The sequence below is a fragment of the Primulina eburnea genome, chromosome 5 (genome assembly GCF_022965805.1).
Source record: "Primulina eburnea isolate SZY01 chromosome 5, ASM2296580v1, whole genome shotgun sequence".
NCBI lineage: Eukaryota > Viridiplantae > Streptophyta > Magnoliopsida > Lamiales > Gesneriaceae > Primulina > Primulina eburnea.
Window position 1 is genome coordinate 16,978,872 of NC_133105.1, and position 12,966 is coordinate 16,991,837.

The 12,966-nt window shown below is 41.2% G+C and overlaps 1 protein-coding gene across 1 annotated transcript; it reads left to right on the forward strand.

Annotated features, from left to right (window-relative positions):
* Window positions 1-9,648: 9,648 nt before the first annotated feature.
* On the forward strand, window positions 9,649-12,405 carry LOC140831407 (uncharacterized). The gene has a single exon (XM_073195161.1). It carries the CDS (start codon window positions 9,649-9,651, stop codon window positions 12,403-12,405), a length of 2,757 nt encoding a protein of 918 aa, XP_073051262.1.
* The last annotated feature ends 561 nt before the right edge of the window (window positions 12,406-12,966 follow it).

A 12,966-nucleotide genomic window follows, 5' to 3' on the forward strand; every position in this document is an offset into this window, starting at 1 on the left:
CTTTTTGACCTCATCATCTCCGAAAGATAAAACGGATCCAAAATTGATTGTCATAGCATTAAGCATGTAAGCGAGAATCTGAGTCGTCATTTCGTACTGGGTGATTTGCTGAAAGAGAAATTTAGAGAAGATATTTGTTCTTACTTTCGGCAGTTTGTGAAAAAGTAGAACTGAAATGAAGCGGGCAATTGTACATATGTTCGTGACTATTCAAATTTTTGGACACGTGTCAGTCCGTAAATAATTTGTGTTTTTCAAAAAATAATGTACGCGTGCCATGTGTGTGCAATTTTGAGCGGTTAAAAACGTGTACACGTTGTAAACTTAAATTCATCATGATTTAGCAGATAGTCACGTCATTTGATTTGGAATATAATATGTTTAATTTATTAACTTTGATGAGAATATTAGTAGAATTTTCAACTGAACGATCAGTTAGGAAAAACTGGGTCCTTTCAGTTAGGAATTCACTAACAACTGTCTTCTCAGTTAATCTCTTAGACCATCATTCCCCCTAAATAAATGCATTAAAGAAAAATGACGGCAATAGACAGTAATGATTAAAGACGAGTATAGTGCTTGGCATATCAATCGTCACAGAGAGAAGCGTCCTTTCGTTTTCCTTGTCCTTGCCTATAAATAAGACTGAAAAGTTAGTCACAAGTATCAGCAGAAAAGTTTTAAGAAGAAATGGCAGGAGCAAGTAGTTCAAGCGTCGTTCCAGTTTCACTTGAGGCACAAAAAGCTGCGATAGAAGACAAGGTCTTCTATGCTAGTCTTCCCTACTGGGAAGAATTACAGGAGCTGGAGCTCCTGTACAACTCAGGAAGGGTCACCACCTTTAGGCGGATGGCCCAGTTGAGAGAAGTGCGTGAGAACTTAAAAATTTCTGCAGAGGTGGATGCCTTCAAGGAGGGCCACCTTTATGAATTGATGTTGCGTAAGGAGTTGGAGACTCTTAACAGCATCGCATCTTCACATAGTTTCTGCAAAACTTCTTCCCCAGCACTAGCTGCTTGGATGAACATGTGGATAGCTAGTGTGAAGGAAACTTATGATCATGTAATCCTATCAAATATTTATGGATGAATGAAATATTTATTTTGATTAATGTGTCATTTTATTTTGTTTTTGTGCACAATGATCTGCGATGAGATATAAACACTTAAACGCTAATTGATATCAATTGTGATAAACAAATAAACTGATAAAGGATTAATTTTAATAAGTTGGTTATAATATTCAAACTAATATGAGTTATTAATAATTAACTCATAATTAAAAATCCTTGGTAAATAGGAAAGACATATTTAATGACTTAAAACTCTTCGGCTTCTTCATTTTCCTATAAATAGTGATCACAATGGGATATATTATCAGTAAAACTTTCAATATGTCTGATTCTGATACATGCAGTAGCACTCATGTTCATGTGACTGATCAGTCAGCCCCTCGTTTAGCTGAAATTAAAAGAAAAATGGAGAAATATGTCTTTCAAAAGGTATTGACAACCTGGGAAAAAATTCAAGAGTTGAAGAATGTGAGTGACAGTGGTGTCATTCCTACTCGTGCTCAGGAAAGGAGAGCACTGAAATATCTTGCTCGTTTTGAGGTTAGCCATGTTAGAGAGTTGGTGGAGGATAAATGTCTTTTAGAGGCACTGCTGTGGAAGGAATGGCATGTTGTTGATAAAATTTCGAAGTCTAGAGCATTTGCCAGAGTTCGGATCTATGAGTTGAATGATTGGGTTAGAGCATGGCTAGATACAGTTGGATCTATGATTTCTTCTGTAAATTGGGAACGTTGGTATTCTTAATGAAATATTATTCTTAATTTATTGTGTTCTTATTTTCTGTTTTTAATTCTGTTGAAGAAGTTATATTTCTAATAATATTTAAGATAAATCAATTAAACCAAGAATGTTTCGAAAATAAGAAAACTTAGCCTCTGGTAGTGGTTTTGTGAAGATGTCTGCTGCTTGTTGTTCCGTTGAGACATACTCCAATCTGATGTTCTTCTTCAGTGCATGATCCCTGATGAAGTGATGTCTGACATCTATGTGTTTGGTTCTGGAGTGAAGAACTGGGTTATATGTTATAGCGATTGTACTTGTGTTGTCACAGAATATCGGTGACTCCTTTGCATCGACACCATAATCTTTCAGTTGTTGCTGAATCCAAAGCAGTTGTGCACAGCAGCTTCCAGCAGCAAGATATTCTGCTTCAGTTGTGGAAGTTGCTATGGATGTTTGCTTTTTACTGAACCAAGAGATCAGTCTGTCTCCTAGAAACTGACATGATCCACTTGTGCTTTTTCGATCAAGCTTGCATCCTGCATAATCTGCATCTGAATAGCCAACTAAATTGAAAGATGAGTCTTTAGAGTACCATAAACCAACATTTTCCGTGCCCTTAAGATATCTCAAGATACGTTTGGCCGCAGAAAAATGTGATTGCTTAGGGTTAGCTTGAAATCTTGCACATATACAAACAGCAAACATAATATCAGGACGACTAGCAGTTAGGTACAATAAAGAACCTATTAAACCTCTGTAAAGTGTCGTCTCAACTGATATTCCCCCTTGATCAGTAACTAATTTAACTGATGAGCTCATTGGAGTACTTGCTGTTGAACAAGATTCCATGCCAAATTTCTTCAGCAATTCCTTGGTATATTTTGTTTGACTAATAAATTTCCTGAATCCAATTGCTTCACTTGTAAACCAAGAAAGAATGTCAGCTCACCCATCATGCTCATCTCGAACTTTTCCTGCATCAACTTAGCAAATTTCTTGCATAGTTTGGGGTTAGTTGACCCAAATATAATATCATCAACGTAGATTTGAACAAGTAAGATATGATCATTTTTCGAGAATTTAAACAAAGTCTTATCAACTGATCCAACAGTAAAATCATGATCAGTTAGGAATTTTGATAGGGTTTCATACCAAGCTCGTGGAGCTTGTTTGAGACCATACAATGCCTTGTTCAAATAATAAACATGATCAGGGAAATTATGATTGATAAAACCTGGAGGTTGTTCAACGCAGACTTCTTCCTGCAATTGGCCATTTAGGAATGCACTTTTCACATCCATTTGATAGACTTTAAAGTTCTTGAAAGATGCATAAGCAAGAAATATTCTGATTGCCTCCAGTCTTGCAACTGGTGCAAATGTCTCATCATAATCTATCCCTTCTTCTTGTCTATAGCCTTGTGCTACGAGCCTTGCTTTGTTGCGCACAACTGAACCGTCTTCGTTCAGTTTGTTCCTGTATACCCACTTTGTACCTATAACAGTTTTAGAAACTGGTCTTGGAACTAAGTTCCAGACATTGTTATGAACAAACTGATTTAGCTCTTCTTGCATTGCATTAATCCAATTAGGGTCAGCAAGAGCTTCGTCAGTTTTCTTTGGTTCTAATTGAGATACAAAAGCTGAATGAATAAATAGATTGAGCACCTGATTTCTGGTTCTTACTGGATCAGATGGGTTACCTATTACCAGTTCTGGAGGGTGTGATTTCTTCCATATAAATTCAGCATTTGTTGCTTCACAGCCAGCAAATTCTTCGTTGGGTAACTGAATGTTTTCAGTTTCAGTTGGAACTGATTCAGTTGATAATTGATTTCCATTAGTTTGCTCCATCAACTGATTGTCAAGATTTGCTTCCAATTCAGCTGGTTGATCCAATATCTCAGGTTCAGGTGTATGAAAGATATTCTGATTATTACGATCTTCGTCTGAGTCATCATCTTCCAGACTGATATCTGTAAAACGATCAGCTAGCTCAACTTGATCAGTTGGCTTATCGATTAGTGCAGTTTCATCAAAATCAACGTGTGCAGATTCTTCAACATTCAAAGTTTTCTTATTAAATACTCTGTAAGCTATGCTAACTGATGAATATCCAAGGAATATTCCTTCTGCAGATTTGACATCGAATGCTTTTAGATCATTTTTACCATTGTTATGAATAAAGCATCTACAGCCAAATATTTTGAAGTAAGTGATTATGCTTTTTCTTCCATGCCAGATCTCATATGGTGTTTTCTTGTGATTTTTATTAATCATTGATCTGTTCTGAGTGTAGCATGCAGTGTTTACTGCTTCTGCCCAAAATCTTTGAGAAATACCTGAATCAGCAAGCATCGTTCTAGCGGCTTCCTTAAGAGTCCGATTCCTTCTCTCAGCTACACCGTTTTGCTGAGGTGTCCTTGCTGCTGAGAACTCATGCTTGATTCCAGTATTTTCTAAAAAGTTTGAAAGTGTTTGATTGATGAATTCAGTTCCTCGATCAGATCTGATTCGATCAATCCCAACTGATTTTTCATTTAAAAGTCTTTTGAAAAGTTTAATCAGTTGTGCAGCAGTATGGTCTTTGGATTTGAGAAATATAACCCAAGTAAATCTTGAAAAGTCATCTACGACCACTAAGGTGTATTTTATTCCCCCTAAGCTCATGATTGGTATTGGACCAAAGAGATCCATGTGCAATAATTCTAAGCATCGGGATGAAGATTTACAGCCTTTGTTTTTGAAAGAGGATCGAACTTGTTTTCCATACTGACATGCTGAACAAAGTTTTTCTTTTGAAAAATTTATTTTGGGCAAACCAGTTACAAGTTCATGCTTACTCAGATAAGCAATAGATTTAAAATTTAAATGATTTAACCGTTTATGCCACAACCAGTTTTGAGATGATTTAGACGCAATAAAGCATACTGGTGTATAAGGTTGATCATTCCAACTGACTTTGTAAGTGTTTCCACACCTTTTGCCAGTTAGAATAATCTCTTCAGTTGAGTTTTTGACTGAACAAGAGTGTTTGTCAAACTGAACTGAGAATCCATTATCGCATAACTGACTAATGCTTATCAGATTATACTTAAGATTCTCGACTAATAAAATATCATGGATGGTGAAGTTACCATGGATAAGCTTACCCTTACCCACAGTTTTACCTTTGGAATTATCCCCAAAACTGATGTTTGGACCATTGTATTTGACCAGTTGTGACAATAAGTTTGAATCTCCTGTCATGTGTCGTGAACATCCACTGTCCAGATACCATATTGATCCAATACTTGTTCCTGTTGCCTGCAATTAAACACAGAATAAGATTCTGGTACCCTTTTTTATTTGGGTCCATAGTTGATTAGTCCTTTTGGAATCCAGACTTGAATCAGTTTAACTGACTGTCCTGTTGCTGTATTCCATATAGTCCTTCCATGTATGTGTGTGCTTGGTGTATAGTGTGTGGATGATGTGACATGTGTTTTGTTCTTTTTCAACTGATTGTTCAGCCGATATCTTTTCTGAACTGGCTTACTATTGTAGTAGTTTGAGTAGCCATATGAATATTTCCTGCTGAGAGTTTTCGGTTGCTGATTCCATGAGTCAGTCTTACCCTTTGGAGTATATCCAATTCCACATCTCATGCCTTTATTCATATTCTGAGATGGTTGTTCAGTCAGTTTGCTCGACTCTTCTTGATTTTGTACCATAACTGATTTTACAAAGTGAATATATTTCCCTTTGTTCATATTCAGTTTTGGTTGAGTATCTTGGGAAGACAAATCATCTTTACCACAGAATCCTAACCAGTTTTATCATCAACTGATTTCTGAGAGTTCTGTATATTAGTTAAAGTTTTAGATAATTTGTTCCAAACTTGAATGAGCTCATTGAGCTTTGTATTTTCAAGCGACAATTTTTGAATCATTGATTGATTCCTGCTTCTTTCATCAGTGAGTTCAGCAATCTCCCTTTTCAGACTCAACATTTCAACTGATTCATCAGTTTTTGTTTTATTGTCTTTGGGATCATTTTGCTTTGCTCTGAGTTTTTCAAATGATAAAGCAAGCTTTTGATACTCATTGACCATGTCATGAAGAGTTGAGATGAGTTCTTCTCGTGTAAAATCAATAGAGCTAAAATCAAATACCTGCTCGCAGCTTGATTGATCTTCTAGGTTATCTGCCATTAGACATGTTACTTCTTCCTCATCCTCACTTGAACTGCAAGAGCTTTCTGGATCTGACTCTTCGCTGTCAGTTTCTGCCCATTTGGCTTTGCTGTCTTCAGCTAGAAGTACTTCATGTCTCTTCTTGTAAGGCTTCTTTTCGTCTTTAGACCTTCTTTTGTGCTCATACATCTTTTTCTTTCTTTCAGTTGAGATTTGATTATCCTTTTTAGGCTTTGGACAGTTGGCAATAAAGTGACCGGATTTGCCACAGTTGAAACATACATTAGTCTCTTCTCTGGAGTTGTTTCTTTGGTAGTTTTTCTGAAAATTTCCTTGATTTTTCCTCATGAATCTTCCAAATTTCTTAATAAATAGAGACATGGCATCATTGCTCAGCTGATCAGCAGTTTTCTCAACTGGACCAGTTGATTCATTTCTAACAGCAGTCAAGGCAGTAGTTGCTGCTGGAGTAGATGGTTCTCCTTCTCGAGTTTGAAGTTCAAACTCATATGCTTTTAGATATGCAAATAAATCATGAAGTTCAACTTTGTTAAGATCTTTGGATTCCCTCATTGCCATAGTTTTGACATCCCATTCTTTGGGAAGTCCTCTGATTACTTTCAACGCTACTTCTTTATTTGTATACACTTTTCCAAGTGTATTTAGTTCGTTGATGATACAGCTTGTTCTTTCATCATACTCATCCATTGTTTCTCCCATCTTCATTCTGATGTTGTCGAACTTCTGCATAGCAACTGAAAGTTTGTTTTCTTTTGTTTGATCATTTCCTTCGCAAAGTTGAATTAACTTCTCCCAAATTTCTTTGGCGGTTTTGCACATTTTGATCTTACTGAACGTTACTTTGTCCAGTGTCTTATACAATATGTCTTTTGCAACGTTGTCTAGATTTGCCTTTCTTTTGTCCTCTGTAGTCCACTCATCTCGAGGCTTTTCAATTCGGTGAGGTGCCCCTTCAGTAATAGCAACAGCTGTGTTTGCTTTCAAAATTTTCATGGGTCCGTCAGTTATGACGTACCACATGTCATCGTCTTGTGCAGCTAGATGAGCCTGCATTCTGATTTTCCAATCATCAAAATCTTCCCTGGAGAACATTGGAATCTTATTGAATGAAGACATAGTGATTAGATTGAAGATAGATAATCTTTGACAGGATATGCCGAGCTCTGATACCACTTGTTAGGATCGGTTATTGACTAAGGAGTGTTTAGAAGGGGGGGGGGGTTGAATAAACACTTCTAGAAATTTAAATGTTTTTCGAAAAAGGTAGTTCAGTTTTGTTACAAACTGAACTGAGTATCCCGTCTGTCAATTATCAATCAGTTAAACTGAATAAGCAGTTGCGGAAAATAAACTGATTGAAAGATAGAATATCTAACTGGAAGTAAAAAGCTGAAGTAAAGAAACCACAATATGTTTCTGGATGTTCGGAGAATTGAATAACTCCTACGTCACCCCTTCTATCACAAGGATAGGATATTCACTAAAAGACTTTGATCGAGTACAACGCTTGTACAGACCCACTTCAGTTAGGACTTATCTATTGCCTGAACTGAAACTCTTAGTATAATACAATGATCTCTGTAAGTAACTGAACTTAGCACTTATCGAGTTATCAATATTTCACAGTGCTAGATTGCTCAATATGTAGCCTTGATTGCTACGAATAGATCTGATAGGTGTGAGCAGAGATTTTTAACAGAGTAATGGCAAGTTGAGATTGGTCAATCGTCTTTTTTGTCAACTGCTCTTTAGTCATATTTATAGACTTATCTTTCAACGGTAATTTTGAATTCTCGTATCCGTTGATTGCCTCCTTATCATTTCTTGGACAGAGTTCTTGATTGCCGCTTCATCATTTATTGTAAGACGGCGTATTAATCTCAATAGCCGAAATACGTTTTTCTATGCAGTGCGGCTTTCCATATTCAGTTGCTGTCTGATATGTCTTTTTGTCTGTTGAATGATCTTTCCCGAGGTATCATCAGTTGAGAAGCTTTAATGTTTTCGGCTGAATGTTTTAACTGATCAGTTCTCAACTGATCAGTTTGTGTCAACTGATTTTAGTTGAATGTTCAGCTGCCGAATATGCTTTCATGTATTAGTTGATTTTATGTTTTGTCAAACTCCAGAATTTAGTTTCCAACAGTATTTTTAGAAATGACATACTCAATTCAATGTATCAGATGTACTAGCCCCATCTTCATTTGGCTTGTTTTTAACAATGAATAAATTTATTGCAATGTCCAAAAATCAGTACACGTAAAACCCATGTATCATTGAAATAGTTTATTTTTTTAATAATTTAGGTAATGCATGATATGTGTTAAATTATTTTAAATGTATATATATTTATTTTAATGCACATTAAAATATTTTTCGAGCTTTAGTTTTTCAGATGAATATTCGATGTCAAATCGGGAAAGAAGACATGAGATGATTGAGGTGTTAAAAATTTATATCATATTTTTATTTTAAGCCGAGAAATTATGTATTTAAAGGATTTATGAATTCTAGCATTTAATGTTTAAATTTAATTTATCGAGTGAAATAAAAGTATGTTAAGTATCTTGATCATTGATTCTCGAAGATGTGAACGGCTAGGATGAATATTGGAAGTTGGGTCAAGCAGGAGAAAAGACAGGCGTAAATCTCGAGATATCATAACGGTCTTCGAAGCGCGAAAGTTTGCGGATAAGTTTGAATTTTAGGGCTTACGACAGCACTGACGGTAATATCCACATCTTTAAAATTCTAAAAGGCTCTGCTGTCATTGGAAGTGGACTCTTTTTTACTAATCAGGACAGCGAGATAGACTCTAGCCCGACTTTTTTAGGAGGGAGTGGTGATGCCCCCAAGGGAACCCGGGCCCGGGTAAAGCTCCCGACCCGGAGGATACTTTCACTCGGGCGAGATGAGAGCGGGGAGGAGATCCCAAATTACGACTACATGCAGAGAGCCGGTATGAAAGAAGGATCCCGGATCTTCGGATACCAGGCGAGTTACGCACTCAAGTGTCAGAAGAATTCACGATGAACTACTCGGCAAGCCATCACCCGGGGTAAAAGCTTCCCGGTCCCAGAAACACCTCAGGGGCACCCGGGTGGAAAGCGCCCGGGAAAGAAGCTCAGTCTCTCCCTTATCGTCACGTCTTCCAGAAATCTCGGAACCCATCCTCCCACGTTCTATGACTAGGTCAACACTTAATACGTGGCCCACCATCCCGAATCGTGGCCACCACCCGAACTTTGCGGGCAAGTCACCTATCTGACTCATCTATAAATACCCCCTGTAGGTACTACACAAGGAGGTAACTCTTCTCTGGATACTCACAAGCACTCACAAATATTCTTATTTTCTCTCTAAGTTTTCCTTTGCGTGCATCACTGACTTGAGCATCGGAGTGGATACGCCGGAACAACTTCCGGCGCCCCCCTAACGTTCTGTGATTCCAGGATTAATACTCAGGTTATCCCGGGCATTAGTCCTCAGGCGACAGGGAACTCAACCTTCCCAGACCATCAGCAACTCGCAATAGAGCATTCGAATCGCACATATATCCAAACACCCGACTTGGCAGATTCCACACCCGGCTACTACCCAATTTGCTCGGTCGACATCATTGGCGCCGTCTGTGGGAACTCTTATCTAAAGACGTAGATATGGTTACCACTCGTAAAACTACCGGGAACCACTCTGGTCCTCACAATCCTGAAGGAGGTCAAGAAGATACACCGCTCAGTCACCTCCCAGAGGAGTTGGCTCAGTTAAGAGCTGCTGCGGTCCAAAAAGCCCTCGCCGAAAGGGCCCTACCTGAACCCAGCAAGTCAAAAGAAAATGAGGCAATGGGAGAATCTCCTCCCGAGAAAGAGAGAGACAGAGAGGAGAATTCCCAGGCGTTTTCCAAAGCTCCTACCCTCACTATGGCCCAGGAGCTGGAAGATTTGAAGAAGAAAGTGAAGGAGTTGGAAGCCAAAGCCGGGTCATCTCATATTTCAACCCCGGCTGGTTCCCAGGGATGCCCTTTCTCCCTGGAGATTGTAAGTGAGCCTCTCACTGCTCATTTCAAAGCCACCAAAATCCGGGAGTATGATGGGAACTCAGACCCTGATGAACATCTCACCCGGTTTGAAAATACGGCCATGTTACATTGCTATTCTGACAAAATCAAGTGCAAGGTATTCCTCACCACCCTGGTGGACTCTGCCCAGAGGTGGTTCGAGAAGTTGGAGCCCCGGAGCATACAATCTTTTGCAGGTTTCAAAGACACCTTCTTGCACCACTTTAGCAGCAGCAAGAGGTACAAGAAGACTGCTTTAAGCCTGTTCGAAGTAAAGCAATCAGGTGATGAGTCTCTTCGGGCGTACATTCGCCGGTTCAATAAAGCATCCCTGGATGTGCCGGCTTGTGCTCCTGAGACCAAAACTACAGCGTTCACGCAAGGACTCAGGGAAGGAGATTTTTTCATGTCCCTGGTGAAGAAGCAGCCCGAGAATTTTGAAGATCTGTTGTCCCGAGCAGAAAAATACATAAACATGGAGGAAGCACAGCGGCAGAAAAGGGAGTCCACCCGCAGAGAAAGAAGTGACCGAGTTGGGAAAAATGATGACAACGCCCGGGGAAATAATCTCGGGCGTTTCTCTCGATACGCCCCCATGAAGCCGCACCGGGGGGAAGGAGTCCATCTTTGCGACGGTGATCGGGGAGCCAAGCTATACCGGTCATCTCCAAGCCTGCCCCACACTCCCCAGATGTGTTCCTATCATGGAGAGTGTGCTCACAGCACGAGTGAGTGCCGGAGATTGAAGCGGGCCCCTTCCCAGTCGGGCCTTGGGGAACAGGCACAGTCAGAGAAGAAGTCCCGGGGACCACCGTGGGTAAATAGAGAGGCGGGGCATCGGCCGGGGGATAAAGGCCCGGTCAGGCAGGAGAAGGATAACACTGGTCAAACGTCTCAGAACCAAGAGAATAAAGATCGGGGAGGATCACTGACCCTTGGGGTGATAAAAATGATCTCGGGGGGATCAACAGATGGAGACTCCAACAGGGCCAGGAAAGCACATTCCCGGCATGAGAGTTTTGGAGTGGATGATGCAGTAAGGAGTGAAGGGCCGGTTATCAGCTTTGGCCCCCGGGATCTTCAGGGAGTCAGCCTCCCACACAACGATGCTTTGGTCATGCAGGCAAAAGTGGCGAATTACGATATTCGCCGGGTTTTTGTCGATTCTGGAAGCTCGGTGAACATTATTTTTCAAGAGGCCCTGGACCAGATGAATTTGGAGGATTATCAGTTGCGGCCAGTAGAAACATCCTTATTCGGATTTGCTGGCCACACTATTTATCCTCGAGGGGAAATCACTCTGCCCCTCACACTGGGAGCCGAGGAGCTCAGAAAGACGGTGATGACGGTTTTCACCGTGGTAAATGCCCCTACCTCTTATAATATCATTTTGGGCAGGCCAGCTATGAACGCCCTTCGGGCCGTGGCCTCGGCTTACCACCAGAAGCTAAAGTTCTCGGTGGGGAACAGAATTGGAGAAGTAAGGGGGGACCAGCCATCCTCCCGCAAGTGCTATGCAGAAACTGTCAAGGTCGAAAATAAAAGAGCCCGACGAGATGGAGAAAGCAGAAGGTCAGGGAAGGAGGAGGTGCATTCTATCCAACAGGTACACATGGTGGAAGGTGATGAGCAGGAGGAAGTAGGCGTCTTACCCGGACAGCCCATGAAGACTACGAAAATAGCCCGGGATCTTGAGCCAGCCACCCGGGCCCAACTGCTACAATGCCTAGAGAAGAATGCGGACATCTTCGCATGGTCTTCATCAGAGTTGGTAGGGGTCTCCCCTCACGTGGCGGAACACCGGTTAAACATCGTCCCGGGCTCCCGGGTGGTAAAGCAGAGAAAGAGACACTTTGGTCCCGAAAAGGACAAGGTGATTGCTGGCCACGTGGAAGAGCTATTGAAAGCCGGACAGATCAGAGAGGTACAGTTTTCCACCTGGTTATCCAATGTAGTCTTGGTTCCCAAGTCAGCCGGCAAGTGGCGAATGTGTGTTGACTTCAGGGATCTGAATAAAGCTTGCCCAAAGGACTGCTACCCCCTGTCCCGGATTGATCAGCTAGTGGACTCGACATCAGGGTATGAGTTGTTAAGTTTCATGGATGCATACCAGGGGTATCATCAAATCCCCCTGGCCCGGGAGGACAAAGAGAATGTCAGCTTCATTACCTCGGGGGGGACTTTCTGCTATTTTGTCATGCCCTCGGGGGGGACTTTCTGCTATGTGGTCAGTTTCATGGATGCATACCAGGGGTATCATGCACATTTGGGGTTAAGAGGAGAAAGTTCCTCGGGTTCATGGTCACCGAAAGAGGAATTGAAGTTAACCCGGAGAAAGTCAGGTCTATCACTGAAATGACATCCCCTAAGTCAATCAAGGATGTGCAGAGACTCATGGGAAAAATCGCAGCCCTGTCACGTTTCATTTCCCGATCTGCGCACCGGAGCTACCCTTTCTTTCAGGCTTTGAGGAGGGCCCAAAAATTTGGCTGGGATGAAAAATGTGAAAGGGCTTTCGAGGAATTGAATAATCATCTAGCCGGGCTCCCGGTCCTGGAGAAGCCCGGACCCGGGGAGAAGCTTTGGGTATACCTTTCTGCCACCGAGTACACTGTCAGCTCTGTACTGATCCGAGAAGAGGATACTGATCAAAGGCCGGTCTATTATGTGAGTCATGCACTCAAAGGGCCCGAGATCAGATATACGGAAGTAGAGAAGGTGGCCCTTGCCCTGGTGATCACAGCACGAAAACTTCGCCCCTACTTCTTGTCCCATCCCATCATTGTGCTGACCAATACCCCTCTCGGGAGAATCATGACTCAGCCAGAGATCTCGGGAAGGTTGGTAAAGTGGACAGTGGAGTTGGGAGAGTATGACATCGAGTACCAGCCTCGGCGGGCCATTAAGGCCCAGGCCTTGT